At 44.3% G+C, this 14,315-nt stretch overlaps 1 protein-coding gene and 1 long non-coding RNA gene across 2 annotated transcripts; one reads left to right on the forward strand and one right to left on the reverse strand.

Moving 5' to 3' along the window:
- Positions 1-3,305: 3,305 nt before the first annotated feature.
- LOC308663623 (uncharacterized protein) lies at positions 3,306-6,119 on the reverse strand. Its single transcript, XM_081320205.1, has 3 exons — positions 5,572-6,119; positions 4,740-4,866; positions 3,306-4,431 (listed from the first exon to the last, which is right to left on the reverse strand). Exons 1-3 carry the CDS (start codon positions 5,704-5,706, stop codon positions 3,743-3,745), a joined length of 951 nt encoding a protein of 316 aa, XP_081176331.1. The 5' UTR covers positions 5,707-6,119; the 3' UTR covers positions 3,306-3,742.
- Positions 6,120-9,111: 2,992 nt separating this feature from the next.
- LOC308663624 lies at positions 9,112-10,820 on the forward strand. The gene is made up of 2 exons (XR_014025456.1): positions 9,112-9,774; positions 10,119-10,820. It is a non-coding gene; the product is annotated as an uncharacterized lncRNA (long non-coding RNA).
- Positions 10,821-14,315: the final 3,495 nt, after the last annotated feature.

The following is a 14,315-nucleotide window of genomic DNA, read 5'->3' on the forward strand; positions in this document are numbered from 1 at the left end:
GAGCTTCGTGAGTGCACCCGCCTCCATCAGCTCATGCCCCGTTTCTCCGGGTGGTTCGTTTGCCGGGTTGCTAGAGCAGAAGTGAGCCTAGAGGACCGAGGGTTTCAGTTTAAGGGAGCTGGCACCGATCCCCTCATTTTTCAAGTCTCTTTTTAAATACTCATCCTCTGGAAATGGTGAAAGAAGAGATTATCTTGGAGAAAATCTTACCCATGTTAGTCAATGCTGATTTCATCGCCCATAAACAATTTATGAAAATCTGTATAACTAAAGATCAGGAACAAGCTAAAAAAATTTCTTAAATCCATATAACAACTAAATAGACTTCTCAAGAGTAGAAATTTGCATGTTTTACACATACTTTTCTCCTTTAGGTATTTAATTTACAATATAAAAATATGATTTCTTATTTAAGAACCAAAGTTCTTTGAAAATCAAATCATTGTGCTCACTTTTCTGCTAAAAGACTAGAAAAAGTGAATTCAGAATAAAAAGTTGCAAAGTTGCTTCTTATACCCACCCCTGAATTTAAGCATTTCTTGTAGGAGGCTTTTCTCTGTCTGGTCAAGCATTACAGGTAGTTTGTAAATAGGAAACAAGAACCACTTACTTCCAGTCCCAACTCAGCTCTGGCTGTTACAGTGGGGTTTGGGTCATAAATTCCTGTGAAGAGGGAAGCCACCTGGAAAATTATGCATTTGTACAGTAGTTTGATTTGTTCCTTTCATAATTTATTTTTGTTATTTCAGAGGTATTATTTTATTGCTATATATTTGTATTTTGATGATGATGATGATTAACTTGGAAGGGACCTTGGAGGCTATCTAATCCAACCCCCTCCTCAGGCAGGAAACCTTATACCATTTCAGACAATTGGCTGTCCAGTCTCTTCCTAAAAACCTCCAGTATTGGAGCATTCACAGCCTCTGGAGGCAGATCGTTCCACCTATTAATTACTCTACCTGTCAGGAAGTTTTTGCTTAGTTCTATGTTACTTAACTCTTTGGATAGTTTCCATCTGTTGCTTCTTGTCCTTCCTTCAGGTGCTTTGCAGAATAGCCTGGCTCTCTCTTCTTTGTGGCAACCCCTGAGATATTGGAACACTGCTATCATGTCAGCTAGGGAGTTCCAGAAAAAACATCTACTTCTATTCATTGACTATGCTAAAGCATTTGATTGTGTGGATCACAACAAAGGATGGCAAGTTCTTAAAAGAGATGGAGTAGGAGACCATCTTATTTGTCTCTTGAGAAACCTATATGCCGGTCAAGAAGCCAGTGACAACTGGACACGGAACCACTGATTGGTTCAAAATTGGGAAAGGAGTCCGGCAAGGCTGCATACTGTCGCCCTGCCTATATGCAGAGCACATCATGAGAAAGGCAGGGATAGATGAATCAAAAGTTGGAATTAAGATATGCAGATGATACCACTCTAATGGCAGAAAGTGAAGAGGAACTAAAGAACCTATTGTTGCAGGTGAAGGAGAGTGCAAAAGTTGGCTTCAAAGTTAACATTAAGAAGACCAAGATCATGGCATCGGGCCCTCTCAATTCCTAGCAAATGCATGGGGAAGAAATGGAGGTAGTGACAGATTTTATTTTCCTGGGTTCCAAGACCACCACAGATCGGGATTGCGGCCAAGAAATTAAAAGACGCTTGCTCCTGGGGAGGAAAGCCATGCCAAATCTAGACAGCACACTAAAAAGCAGAGACATCACCCTGTCAACAAAAGCGCGTATAGTCAAGGCTATGGTCTTCCCAGTTGCAATGTATGGCAGTGAAAGTTGGACCATAAGAAAGGCTGAGCGCCAAAGAATTGAGGCCTTTGAACTATGGTGCTGGAGAAGATTCCTGCAAGTCCCTTGGACTGCAAGGCGACCAAACCGGTCAGTCCTACAGGAGATCAACCCTGACTGCTCTTTAGAAGGCCAGATCCTGAAGTTGAAACTCAAATACTTTGGCCACCTAATGAGAAGGAAGGACTCACTGGAGAAGAGCCTAATGCTGGGAAAGGTTCAGGGCAAGAGAAGAAGGGGACAACAGAGAATGAGGTACCTGTTTCTCTCTTCCTAACTTTGGGAAGGTCTATTGTTGGGTACATAAGTCATCTTGGATACAGTGTTGGGGTCTGCATTCTTGGTCTGGGAATCCTGACTGGAAGGACATTTTGTCAGTCCTTCAAGGTAGTCAAGACGAGGCACGAGAATGAATACTAGTGCTATATCTGCTGAAAGGTCACAATACAAAATCCTGAAACTCTGAAAGTATTTTTTGTATCCTCTCCTTTTACTCTTTGAAAAATTAGGGAGTTTCTCTTGCAATTCTTCCAATGCCCCATTATTCTCACAAACTCCTTGTGGCAACTAGGTTCTTTTAGATAATAGTTGTTCAGCCAAAGGCTTTCCCCACGCCTCAGTCTTTCTCATTCTCCCGTTACCCCATCCCTATCCATGTTCTCCAGAAGTCGTTTCCATTGTTTGTCTGTAAAGAAGAGAAACAAAGGCATATGAGACTGTCTACTAAGGTTTGCTATATTTTCAATGAGAATGAATAGTTAGAATAAGAGGTGAAAGGAGTCAATTAATTCCTGCATTAGCGGAAAGTAAGGGAGAGAATGAATTCTGGCCACTCTCTCAAAATCTGGAGCTTCTTACATCCCTGAGGAACCTGGGAGGTTGAAATAGGTTTGAATTTTTTTCCTCCTATGAATTATTTCTGAGTGGAAACAAACATTTGCCTAAAGAAGAAATAAATCGTTCTATGACTAAGGTCACTGATCTGCCCTCAGCAATTTTGATATTCGATGCTTATAGCTTTTCTCCTGTGTAACCACTTGGATGGTAGATAATATTCCAGTTCAAACCAGATATTTTTTTCACTTTCCATGCTTTAATAAAGTTCCTGCAATATCTAATCTTTGGATAAATAATAAGTTGACTGTTGCAAATAAAGCTTAATGCATGGATTCATTTGTTTTTTCCTGTAGATCAGTGCCCGATCAGCCTGGGCCAGGCCGAGGCATGGTGGGCAGGTACTTTACCATTTCCAGGGCAGCTCCAGGAGCTGAACATAACCACACAGCGGGCCAGATTTTGCCCACAGGCCTTGTGTTTGACATATCTGCTGAACAGAATGTCCTGGATTTATACATTTGTTTAGTGACCTTTCAAAGTTACAACGGCACTGAAAAAAGTGACTTATGACAATTTTCACACTTAACAACCATTTCAACATCCTGATGATCATGTGAGCAAAATCCAGATGCTTGGTAACTGGAAAAAGCAGTCAATGAGGAAGCCAGATTCACTTAACAACCAGATTACCAATTTATCAACTGCAGTTATTCACTTAAGAACATAGGTAAGAAATGCAGTAAAATGTGGCAAAATTAACTTAACAAACGTCTCTTAACAAGAGAAATTTTCAGCTCAGTTGTGGTTCTAAATCGAGGACTACCGGTAGTCATTAAAGGTTTTTCTCCTTCACCACCACCCCAACTCAATACATTTATGAGTTGTTTCCCCTGTGGATACTTTGGTGTCCAGTATTGCCTCTCTCCATAGCAACGCTCTTTCTACCCTCCATGGATTTATATGCTCTTTATGAGAATTGTGTTTTCCAAGTAAAGCTATTTTCAAACTCTGTGCATTAATGCCATCTATCCCCAGTTTGGATCCTTTCATGACATTTCAGATAAGCTTTCCCAGTATAGTTTTTTCCAGGCTATGCACTTATATGGTCACTTCCCACTGTGAGATCTTTGGTGGCAATTAAGATGACTTTTGCTAATGAAGCTCTTTCCACATTCCATGCATTTATACAGTCTCTCCCCTGTGTGGATCTTCTCATGAAGATTAAGATCTCCTTTCTGGGTGAAGGTCTTTCCACATTCCATGCACTTATACGGTCTCTCCCCAGTGTGGATCCTCTCATGAGGTTTAAGAGATCCTTTCTGGGTAAAGGTCTTTCCACATTCCATGCATTTATACAGACTCTCCCCTGTGTGGATCCTTTGGTGACATTTAAGATGTCCTTTCCGGTTAAAGGTCTTTCCACATTCCATGCATTTATATGGTCTCTCCCCTGTGTGGATCCTTTCATGATATTTAAGAAGTTCTTTCCGGGTAAAGGTCTTTCCACATTCCATGCATTTATATCGTCGCTCCCCAGTGTGGATCCTCTCATGAACAATAAGAGATCCTTTCTGGGTAAAGGTCTTTCCACATTCCATGCACTTATATGGTCTTTCCCCTGTGTGGATCCTTTCATGACGCTTAAGATGTTCTTTCTGGGTAAAGGTCTTTCCACATTCCATGCATTTATATGGTCTCTCCCCTGTGTGGATCCTTTCATGACATTTTATTTTCCTCTTCTCTATTTTGAGTAGATTTAACATTGCCTCCCTGTCATTCTCATTCACAGACAAATCTGCATGGGGAAAAAAATGAAAATATTCTGATTAAAATTTAGAAGGGTCCCCCTCAAAAACATGCCAATCTGCATTCCAAGTTTAGTACAAATCATTTGGCTAGCCAGGATGTGATATTTCCAAATTGTTATATAGAAGACTCTTCATCACATAGAAATAATGTTGTCATCTAAAACATAGATTAAAGCTTTAGTGTTGAATCAGTCAATCTATGCAGTCACTTCCATGGAGTATCTAGAATATCTTTCAAATGTAAGGTGAATGTTTCTGCCACAACCTTATAGCAAATTGAACAGCCTGGCCTTACCAAGAGTAGCCATATTGATAGAAACCTCCTGGATGATTTCTCTGCACAAGGCCTTCTGGCCAGAATCTAGCAGCCTCCACTCCTCCTCTGTAAAGTCCACAGTCACCTCCTCAAAGGGATCAGAGCTCTAGAAAGAGAAAAAAGTAGACAATCCCAGGAAACACTTGAAAGTTCTCTCTCTCAATGCACACAAGGGAAAACACACAGTTGCAAGAGCCAAATGAACATTCAGGACAATTCATGTCATCTTGTCCACAAAGTCCGTGGGGCTGGGAAGTTGCACCTTTACAAATCACGGCTTAGCTGCTTCCAGGTTGCAGAATTGAACACAGCCAACGTTGAACAACAGTTTTATTGTTACAGCCACTTAGTGTTGACTTAGTGGCTTATCCTTCATGTGCTACATTTTTCTTGGTATACTTACAGTTACCTTACAAGGGAGACAGGAAGCATAAATAGTTGGGAGAAGGGCGGTATATAAATCAAATAAATAAAATAAATAAAATAAAATAATTAATTAAATAAACAAACACTTCTCAGGTATGATTATTCCCACTGTTATAGTTTCAATTCATGGGCTTCATTTCTAACTATTTTAGGCACTCTTCTTAATAGCAATAAGAAATATTAAATTCTTTCTACAATTAAATTTCATTTCTAACAAAAGGTTCCTGACTATGAATTGTCGCATTTCCATTTCCAGCACAATCTTGAAAGCCAAATGTGGGTGGACAGTATTGAAATACACATAGACTCAGCTTTTGGTATTAAACACAGCTCCTGAATGGATGGAGCTGGAACGCTACTGTTCTCAGAAGTAACCTGAACCTACCTGGCAAGGTGACCAGAATTGGGTCCTCCTGTAAAACACCTCTTGATTAGAGCTGGATCGATCTCCTCTGCCCCAGAGCTCTGCTGAAATCTCCTCTGTGAATGTCTCCTGCATTTGAAGAACAGCCTGATTCATAATCCATTTTCAGAGGACAATATCTATGATAGTTCATGTTAAGTTGGGTTCCAGAATCAGAGGTGACACAGGTTCAGGAGCTAAGTTGCTTTATTGAGGAACATGGCTGAACTGGGGAACAAAGGATTTCAGCCCTCACTTATAACTGGTCAGGTAACTGCCTCGCCAGTGGGTTAAAATCCAAGCGTCCTGCCAGCTGGTCAGCCAATCCCTTGAAATCCGGCTCTCCCGCCAAACGCTGTCTCTTTGTTCTGGCTTCCCGCTGAACGCTGTTCCTGCTTACTGTTCCTGCGCGGAGCTGTCCAGCTGTCCTTAGTTCACTGACCCACACATGTATGCAAAACCTGCATACACTACAGTTCACATTCCTAACATTTTGCTTTCTCCAACTGAAATCAGAGACACTTCAGGGATTCTGTATGTGACTTATATTTCTGAGTAAATGGGAGTTAAAACAGCAGGCTGTGTTTTTATTATATGTGTTAATTACTTTGTTTCTCTTACTATTGTGGTATTCTAGGGGTATCAGAGGCCATTCACATAATCCAGTGGCTTCCCCTTATCCAGATTCAGATGGCACAGATCACAAAGTAAACACTGATTACTATGAGATATGTGGATAACATCAGAAAGGATACAGAGGTGTAAAGGGATAAATTAATTTAGGAAACAGAAGCATTTGCCTCAAGAAGAAATCAATTCTTCAGAGGTGAGGAACTCCTTAAAAGGCTGCAGAGTCCTATTTTTCATCTGTCTTACTATAGACATGGGTAGATAGATCTCTGATCGTACCCCACATGGAGCTCCCAGGATGAAGCGCCCCCCCCCTCCTCACCTGCCCCTTTCCCGGCTCTTCCCGCTGGGCTTGGCTGAGGAGGAAGCCTTCGGCCAGGGCCACCGCCTGCGAACAGCTCTCGGCTCCGCACTCCCTCACCCAGCTCGCCATCTCCGCGGGCAGCAGGGCCAGCAGCTGCTCCAGCACCACCAGGTCCAGCATCTCCCCTTTGCTGCTCCTCTCCGGCCGCAGCCACTGCCGGCACAGGCGGTGAAGGCGGCTGCAAAGCTCCCGGGGCGTCTCGGCCTCCTGGCGGCAGCCGTCGAGACCGCGGAAGCGCCGGCGGTGGATCTCTGGGTTGAGGGCGTCCTCCATCCTTGGGGATCCCTTCGGGTCTCCTGCTCGAGGGCAGCGAAAAGAAGCCTGACGCAGTCCCAAATGTCCCCCAGCCCCTCCGCAGCCCCTTCTCCGGTTTGCAGGAGGGAAGAAATGGCTCTCCGCTCACTCGAGCTTTACCCGCCTGAGGAGAGCAACGGCAAATCCTTCCCGCCAATTTCCTGAAGACTCCTAGCTCGCGTGCCTCAACAACAGACACGCTGGCTGAGGATTTCTGGGAGTTGAAGTCCGGAAGTTGAAGGTTCAGGTTTGAAGATCTCTGCTCAACAAGGAGCCAGAACGAGAGATATTCGCTTCCTAGAGAGGGTCACGTAAAATGAGAGTGAATTTCCGGTATCATGGAATGTCTACGCCGGTACTCTTTTTCCGAGGGGGGCGGGGTTCGCTGAAAGGTGGGGCTCTGCTTCGCCTCTGGGTCCAGCGCAGGACGGACGGATGCGGGGTTGAACGTCGGAAGGCGCCTGAAAGCTCCTTTTCCCACTGACCCCTTTCCTTGTAAAACGAGAGCTTCCTGAGTGCAGCCGCCTCCGTCAGAGGCAGAGACTGAGGCAGGATGGAAATCGGGAAGGGCGACAGGAGGGGAAGGCAGGTTGGATCCGGGGAAGCCTCGTCCTCTGCCTCGCCCTGGAGGTCGTCAGGATGGCTGGAGCAGAGAGCTTCCTCTCCTCTGTGCTCCCTTCCTGGAGACGAGACTTGCTCTCTGGGTAAAGCGTTTCTCCCGCTGGTTCGTTTGCCGCGTTGCTAGGGCAGAAGTGAGCCTAGAAGACCGAGGGTTTCGGTTTAACGGAGCTGGCACCGATTCCCTCGTTTTTTATGTCTCTGTTTAAATACTCCTCCTCTGGATATCGTGAAAGAGCAGATTATCTTGGAGAAACTCTTACCTATCTGATTAATCAATACTCATTTGATGGCCCGTAATCAATTTATCAAGAATTTGTATAACTAAAGATCAAGAATAAGCTAAAGAAAATTCTTAATTTCATATGATAACTAAACAGATTTCTCATAGTAGCAATTTGCATATATTTTATACAGGAATTATACTTTTCTCCTTGTTGAATTTATAATATGAAAGTATTATTTACCATCCAAAGTTCTTTGAATACCGGACTGTTGTTTTCAGTTTATGTCCTTTGCTGAAACAGGGCTTTTCAACCTTTCCGCTCACTGTACCACTTCTAGGATATGGCAACATTCGAGTACAACCAGTCGCCTAGCAAGGTGTCAAAAACTTAATGACCCCCCAAAAAAGGGAAAAAGTGATGAAAGACAAGTAGTCCTTGACTTACAACAGTTTGCTTAGTGACTGTTCAAAGTTACAATGGCACTGAAAAAAGTGCCCTCCACGCCACAGCCGAGCAAGACACCAGCCTGCCCGCCCAGCAGCGCTCTTCCTCCTGTCCGAGGTTTTCATTGTTGTGAGCATTTTTGTTGAAGATTGGCAGCGGGGCTGGGGTGGGGGGGTGTTTGGTTTTTATTCCCCTCCCCCTCTGCTGGGTGGTTGCAGCAGGTTTTGGTCACTTCACATGACCCTGGGACACTGTGACCGTCATAAATATCAATCAGTTGCCAAGCATCTGAATGTAAATCACAAGACCCTGGAGATGCTGCAACATTCCAGCTGATCGGCGCTTCTTCTGGGCTCAGCAGAAGCTGCAGGATCAGTGCCAAGCTCCAGCTGGAGCCTGGCGCTGATCCTGGCACTTCTGCTGAGCCCTGACAACCCTGCAGCTCCAACCATCTCTCGCTCAGGCTTGTGCGGTGGTGCCACCAGCTGAGCTCATTCCCCTCCTTTGCTACCACTTTCCTAGGATGGTTGTATACCACCTGCCAGGTGCCAATGTACCACAGGTGGTACCCGTATCACTGGTTGAAAAGCCCTGTGCTAAAAGACAACAAGTGAACTCAATAAAGAGTAGCAAAGTTGGTTCTTAAATACCCCCACCCCCAAATTTAAACATTTGTTATAGGGTGCTTTTTCCTTTCTGATCAAATATTACTGGTAGTTTGTAAATGGGGAACAAGAACCGCTTACTTCCAATCCTAAGTCAGCTCTGTGTGGTTCCAGTAGGCTTTGGCTGAGCAGTGGCTGGGAAGAGGGAAGCCCCCTGCTAAATCATGTATTTGTACTTTGATGATTCCTCTGCCATGAATTTTTATTTTTCTTATTTTGGAGGTATTGCAATTTTGTTGCTGTATAGATTGGTATTTTTATTGCTTTTAACATTGTAAGTAGGCCAGAGTTCTGTGGTGAGACAGTTGTAAAACAATAATTAATTATAATTTAATTAACTCATTGGAGAATGGCTTATATGGAGTCTTTCTGCATAAATACCCTTGCCACCTAAATTTCTGTACATGTGTTTCTGCTCTAGTGAGCTCCTATGTGCTTAATTTCACTCAATCTTTCATCCAAACTAAGCAACAAGCTGTAAAATATAATTTCAAGTTTGGTTAACTTAAACTTCCTCTTTCTTTAGCATCTAGTGACATGTGATATTTAACTCCAGGTATTTTACCCTAAGGTATAAATTTTGATGTGTTTTTCTGCCATTCTTTAAATGCTACATGAGTTGTGAGAACAGGTTTTGTCTGGAACAAAAATAACATTCAAGGATAACTGTCATCTTAATCATAGAAATTGTCCCCAACAATTGTAGTTTTTCTCTCTTTAACACATCTTTATCAACTTCAAACCATAGCTTAACATAATTATTTTGTATAAATTGTATAAATTATAGAATTTATATTTTTTCAGATTAACACCCAATTATTTTTCTTTTTATTCAATTTGAAAACCTGATTTCGGCCATGACTGTACCATTACTCCATCCCTATCCGTGTTCCAGAGACGTCTTTTCCCATTGAGTCTTTGTAAAGAGGAGAAACAGAGGCGTGTAAGACTTTTAACAATAAGGCTTTCTATATTCTCAGTGAGCATGAATACTTTGGAGAACATCAGCTGAAATGGAAACAGCGCCTCAACTAATTTCTGCAGTTGAGGAAAGAATGGGAGGGTAGAGAATGAATTGTGGCCACTTCCCCAACCTCTGGAGCTTCTTACACCCCTCAGGGAGGTTGGAGATTAACATAGGCTTGGCTTTCGTGAATTACCTCAGAGAGGAAACAGATGCATTTGCCTCAAGCAGAAAGGCATCATCCTGTGATAAGTAAGGTCACTGGTTCACTATCAGCAGTTTCCAAGTTCCAGTGCTTATACTTTTTTCTCCTGTATACGTAGCTACGTGGATGGTGTCAGGTCTGCCGCCATTGAAATCCTAAGAAAGAAAAGCCGACTCCATGGATTTAGAGAAGAGGCACTTTTTACTAAGAATGAACTGTTACAGCAAAAGCCAGGCAAGCTCTGAGTAAAATCTGCATGAAAATTACACATCAGCTCCAGCTCAGACAGACAAATCAACATCCAATGTGATATGAGAAACCCTCTTCTGCAGATGTTGTATTGCCTCCGGAGGACCAGGACGGTTGGCCTTGGTAAAGTCTAAGCAACTCCACTCCGTTGTTAATAGGTAGTGATCCTCCCATTTCTCATGGGAACACTTCAAACCAGCTTACTTCCCCACCCCGAATGTCAACCCCCACACACCGCCATCCCACCCCAGTCCCGTTTCTATGGCAGCCAAGGGCAAGCAAGCTGGAGATGGTAACTAAGATTCCAGCAGAAACCTAAGATCTTTGCACATTCCATGAATAAGATCTTTGCCACGTCTGCATCCTTGGATGAGGAGGAAGTTGACCATTGAGAATAAAACTCAATCCATGAATTTCACTGAGTTTTCCTGTGTGGATCTTTTTATGAGAAGCACACTCAATGAAGGTTGTCCCACTTTTCGTGTATTTCTAATGTTCTCCTGTGTGGGTGCTTCTGTGACAATTAAAGGTGCTGCAGTCATTAAAGCTCTTTTCACACTTTGTGCATTTATATGTTGCCTTACCTGTATTGGTCTATAATAACAATAACAATAATAATAATAGATTTGGAAGGGATCTTGGAGGCTTCAAGTCCAACCCTTGGTGGAGCAGTGGGCTAATGCCTCCTTAAGTAAAACCAGCTGCCTGCAATTAGTGCAGGTTCGCATCCCACCAGGCTCAAGGTTGACTCAGCCTTCCATCCTTCCGAGGTAGATAAAATGAGGACCCAGATTGTTGGGGGCAATAAGCTGACTTTGTAATAATGCTGCTTGGGGGGGGGCGAAAGCCCTAATAATAAGCAGGCATATACATAGAATGAAGGCTATTGCTAAGCACATTGATTTGTGCTTTAAATTGTAAGCCGCCCTGAGTCTTCGGAGAAGGGCGGGATATAAATGTGATTAAAAAAAAACCTGCTCAGGCCACAAACTCTGTACAATTTTAGACAAATGGTTGTCCAGTCTCTTCTTAAAAACTTCCAGTGTGGTAGCATTCACAACTTCTGGAGGCAGGTTGTTCCAGTAATTAATCGTTCTGTCAGAAAAATTCTTAGTGCTAGGTTGCCTCTCTCTTTGATTAGTTTCCATCCTTTGATTCTTGTCCTGCCTTGACTCCTTCTTTGTGGCAGCCCCTGAGATATTGGAACACTGCTATCATGTCACCTGTCTTTCTCTTTATTAAACTAGACATACCAAATTCAAATAACCATTCTTTATGTTTTAGCCTTTATGTTTTTGGCTTTTTTGGCAGCTGCAGCACACTGCTGGCTCACGTTTAAGTTATTGTCCATTAGGACTCCGAGATTCCTCTTACAGTTGCTACTATTGAACAAGGTACCATTTATACTGTACCTGTGCATTTGGTTTTTCTTGCCGAAATGTAGAACCTTATTTTTTTTACTATTGAATTTCATTTTGTTACATAGCGCCCAATGTTCAAGTCTGTCCAAATCCTCCTGTACCTTAAGCCTGTCTTCTAGGGTGTTGGCTATACCTGCCAGCTTGGTGTCTGCAAATCTGAGGAATTTCCCATCTATCCCCTCATCCAAATCATTGATGAAGATGTTGAAGAGCCCTGGGGCCAGAACAGAGCCCTGGGGCACCCCACTACACACTTCCCTCCATGTAGACACCGTTCCATTGAGGACCACATGCTAAGTACGGCCAATCAGCCAGCTACGAATTCATCTGGTGGGGATGCTGATTAATCCACATTTTTCTATCTTATCAAGTAGTAGGTTGTGGTCTACTTTATCAAATGCCTTGCTGAAGTCCAAGTAAATTATATCCACAGCATTCCTCTGGTCCACTAATTTTGTCACCTTGGTCAAAGAATGCAATAAGATTTGTCTGGCATGATCTGTTTTTGACAAACCCATGTCGGCTTTTGGCAACGACTTTGTTTGCCTCTAGGTGTTCGCGGATTTGTTTCTTATCTTTTCTACAATCTTCCCAGGAATTGAGGTCAGACTAATAGGTCTGTAGTTTCCTGGATCCTTTTTTTTTCCTTTTTTGAAGATGGGAACTACATCAGCTCTTTTCCAGTCCTCTGTAAGTTCCTCAGTGGGAATAATTTAGAGGTTCTGAGATCACATCTGCCAGTTCCTTCAGAACCTTGGGGTATAATCCATCTAGTCCTGGTGATTTGAACTCATCTAGGGTGGACAGGTGCTCACCATTTTCTTGCCCATCTTAACTTGTTTTTCTAATCTGTTCTCTGAGGTGCTCTTTTTGTTAGGTTAGACCAGGGCTTTTCAACCAGTGGTATGCATACCACTGGTGGTACACGAGCACCTGGCTGGTGGTACATGGCGTACTTAAGACCGCCCTTTTCACCACCTGCTCCCTGCCGCTGATCATAAGTAGCTGGGGTAGTGGGGGGAAAAAACTAATGGGAGAGGACGGACGAGAACTTTTCCCAGTTCGGCTTCGGAGCCCGCCGAACACCCTGTGGCTGCTGTGGGTGCCTTTCTTCCCCCAGGATGCAGCTTAATTTCCCGAAATAAATACGAGGGGAAGCGCTCCAAGGGGTGGGGGTGAGCGAGCACCCACTTTGCCTTCAGAATTTCCTGTTGGGTCTCGCTCTTTCCACGAGGGGCTGGGAAAGTTTGCTTGAAATCTGTAGCAGCCCGTGCCAGAAGCGCAACAGATGAACCTGAATCTGCAGGGGAGGGGAGGGAGCAGTGATGCCCCCTTGCTGTTTCAGTGGGGTGGACTGGTTGGGCTGCTTCGAGATTTCCTTCAAGTCGGGATGGTATTGTCTGCAAAATTGGTCAAATTATTTTGGCCACTGGAGGCAGAGTAACCAACAAGCACCTAGAAATAATAATAAAAAAACCCCTAAAAATGCAGCTTTTTCAAAACACTGGAGCCCGTTGGCAGAGGTTGGGGCCGGCCATACGGAGTCTCCAGCTGATCGGCTGCCTTGGATGCAACCTCCTGGGCGCACAGCGTTGTGCCGACCCGCCAAGAGCTCTGCAACGCTGTGCAGCCAGGAAGCTGCATCCATGGCAGCCGATCAGCTGGAGACTCCGTACGGCCGGCCCCAACCTCCCTGTGCAAGATTTCCTGCTTGCAAAAGGAAGGAAGAAAAGGGAGGGAAGGAGGAAGAAATGAGGAAAGCCCAGATGCTGGGCAAGCCAGGAAAAGTGTGTGTGTGGGGGGGAGAAGGAAATCCCCGGCTGCAATTCCTGTGCAAGATTTCCTGCTTGCAAATTTATTTATTTTATTTTAATTCCATTTATATCCCGCCCTTCTCCGAAGACTCAGGGCGGCTTACAAGCTTAGCAGTAGCCTTCATTCTATGTATATGCCTGCTTATTAGGGCTTTCACACACACACACACCCAAGCGGCATTATTACAAAGTCAGCTTAATTGCCCCCAACAATCTGGGTCCTCATTTTACCTACCTCGGAAGGATGGAAGGCTGAGTCAACCTTGAGCCTGGTGGGACTCGAACCTGCACTAATTGCAGGCAGCTGGTGTTACTTAAGGACGCATTAGCCCACTGCTCCACCAAGGCTCCTTGCACGTTCAATATGTAAAATGTCTGTGTGTTTTTCTGAAAAAGGTTCTAGTCCCTTCACCTTTTGTAGCAAACCCTGGGAGTTTGTGAGAATGTCGGGGCCTCTGGCAGGAGCTTTTTACAAAGCCTGTCTAGCAGAGGGAGGAAGGAGAGAGATTGGATTGGGGCAATCTGGTTTCAAGCCCCCCAGGGCTCCTGGGCAAATTGGGGGCATTCGGTCTCCCTCTTTCACAAGGTTGTTACTGATAACCTCCCGGGACAGGTGCCCGGACAACCTGGAGAAAGGGAAGGGATAAAGAGGGAGGGAAGAAAGGAAGGAAGGGACAATGGGAGAGAGGGAGGGAAGGAGTGCACCCACCCCAGTCCCACACCCCTCCACCAGACCCACAGATTTCCGCCCCCCCACAAGCACCCTGCAACCTGAGGGAGGGACAATGGGAGAGGGAGGTACAATGGGAGAGGGAGGGCACCCATCCCAGT

This window comes from Vipera berus (assembly GCF_964194415.1).
Source record: "Vipera berus genome assembly, chromosome: 2".
In the NCBI taxonomy this organism is placed as follows: domain Eukaryota; kingdom Metazoa; phylum Chordata; class Lepidosauria; order Squamata; family Viperidae; genus Vipera; species Vipera berus.

Excerpts from the sequence above, each read along its gene's own strand:
- LOC308663623 (XM_081320205.1), bottom strand. The coding sequence starts at position 5,706 with ATGAATCAGGCTGTTCTTCAAATGCAGGAGACATTCACAGAGGAGATT. Across the intron at positions 4,867-5,571 it reads AATTCTGGTCACCTTGCCAG|AGCTCTGATCCCTTTGAGGA; the intron begins GTAGGTTCAGGT and ends TTCTCTTTCTAG. Across the intron at positions 4,432-4,739 it reads TATCAATATGGCTACTCTTG|ATTTGTCTGTGAATGAGAAT; the intron begins GTAAGGCCAGGC and ends TTCCCCATGCAG.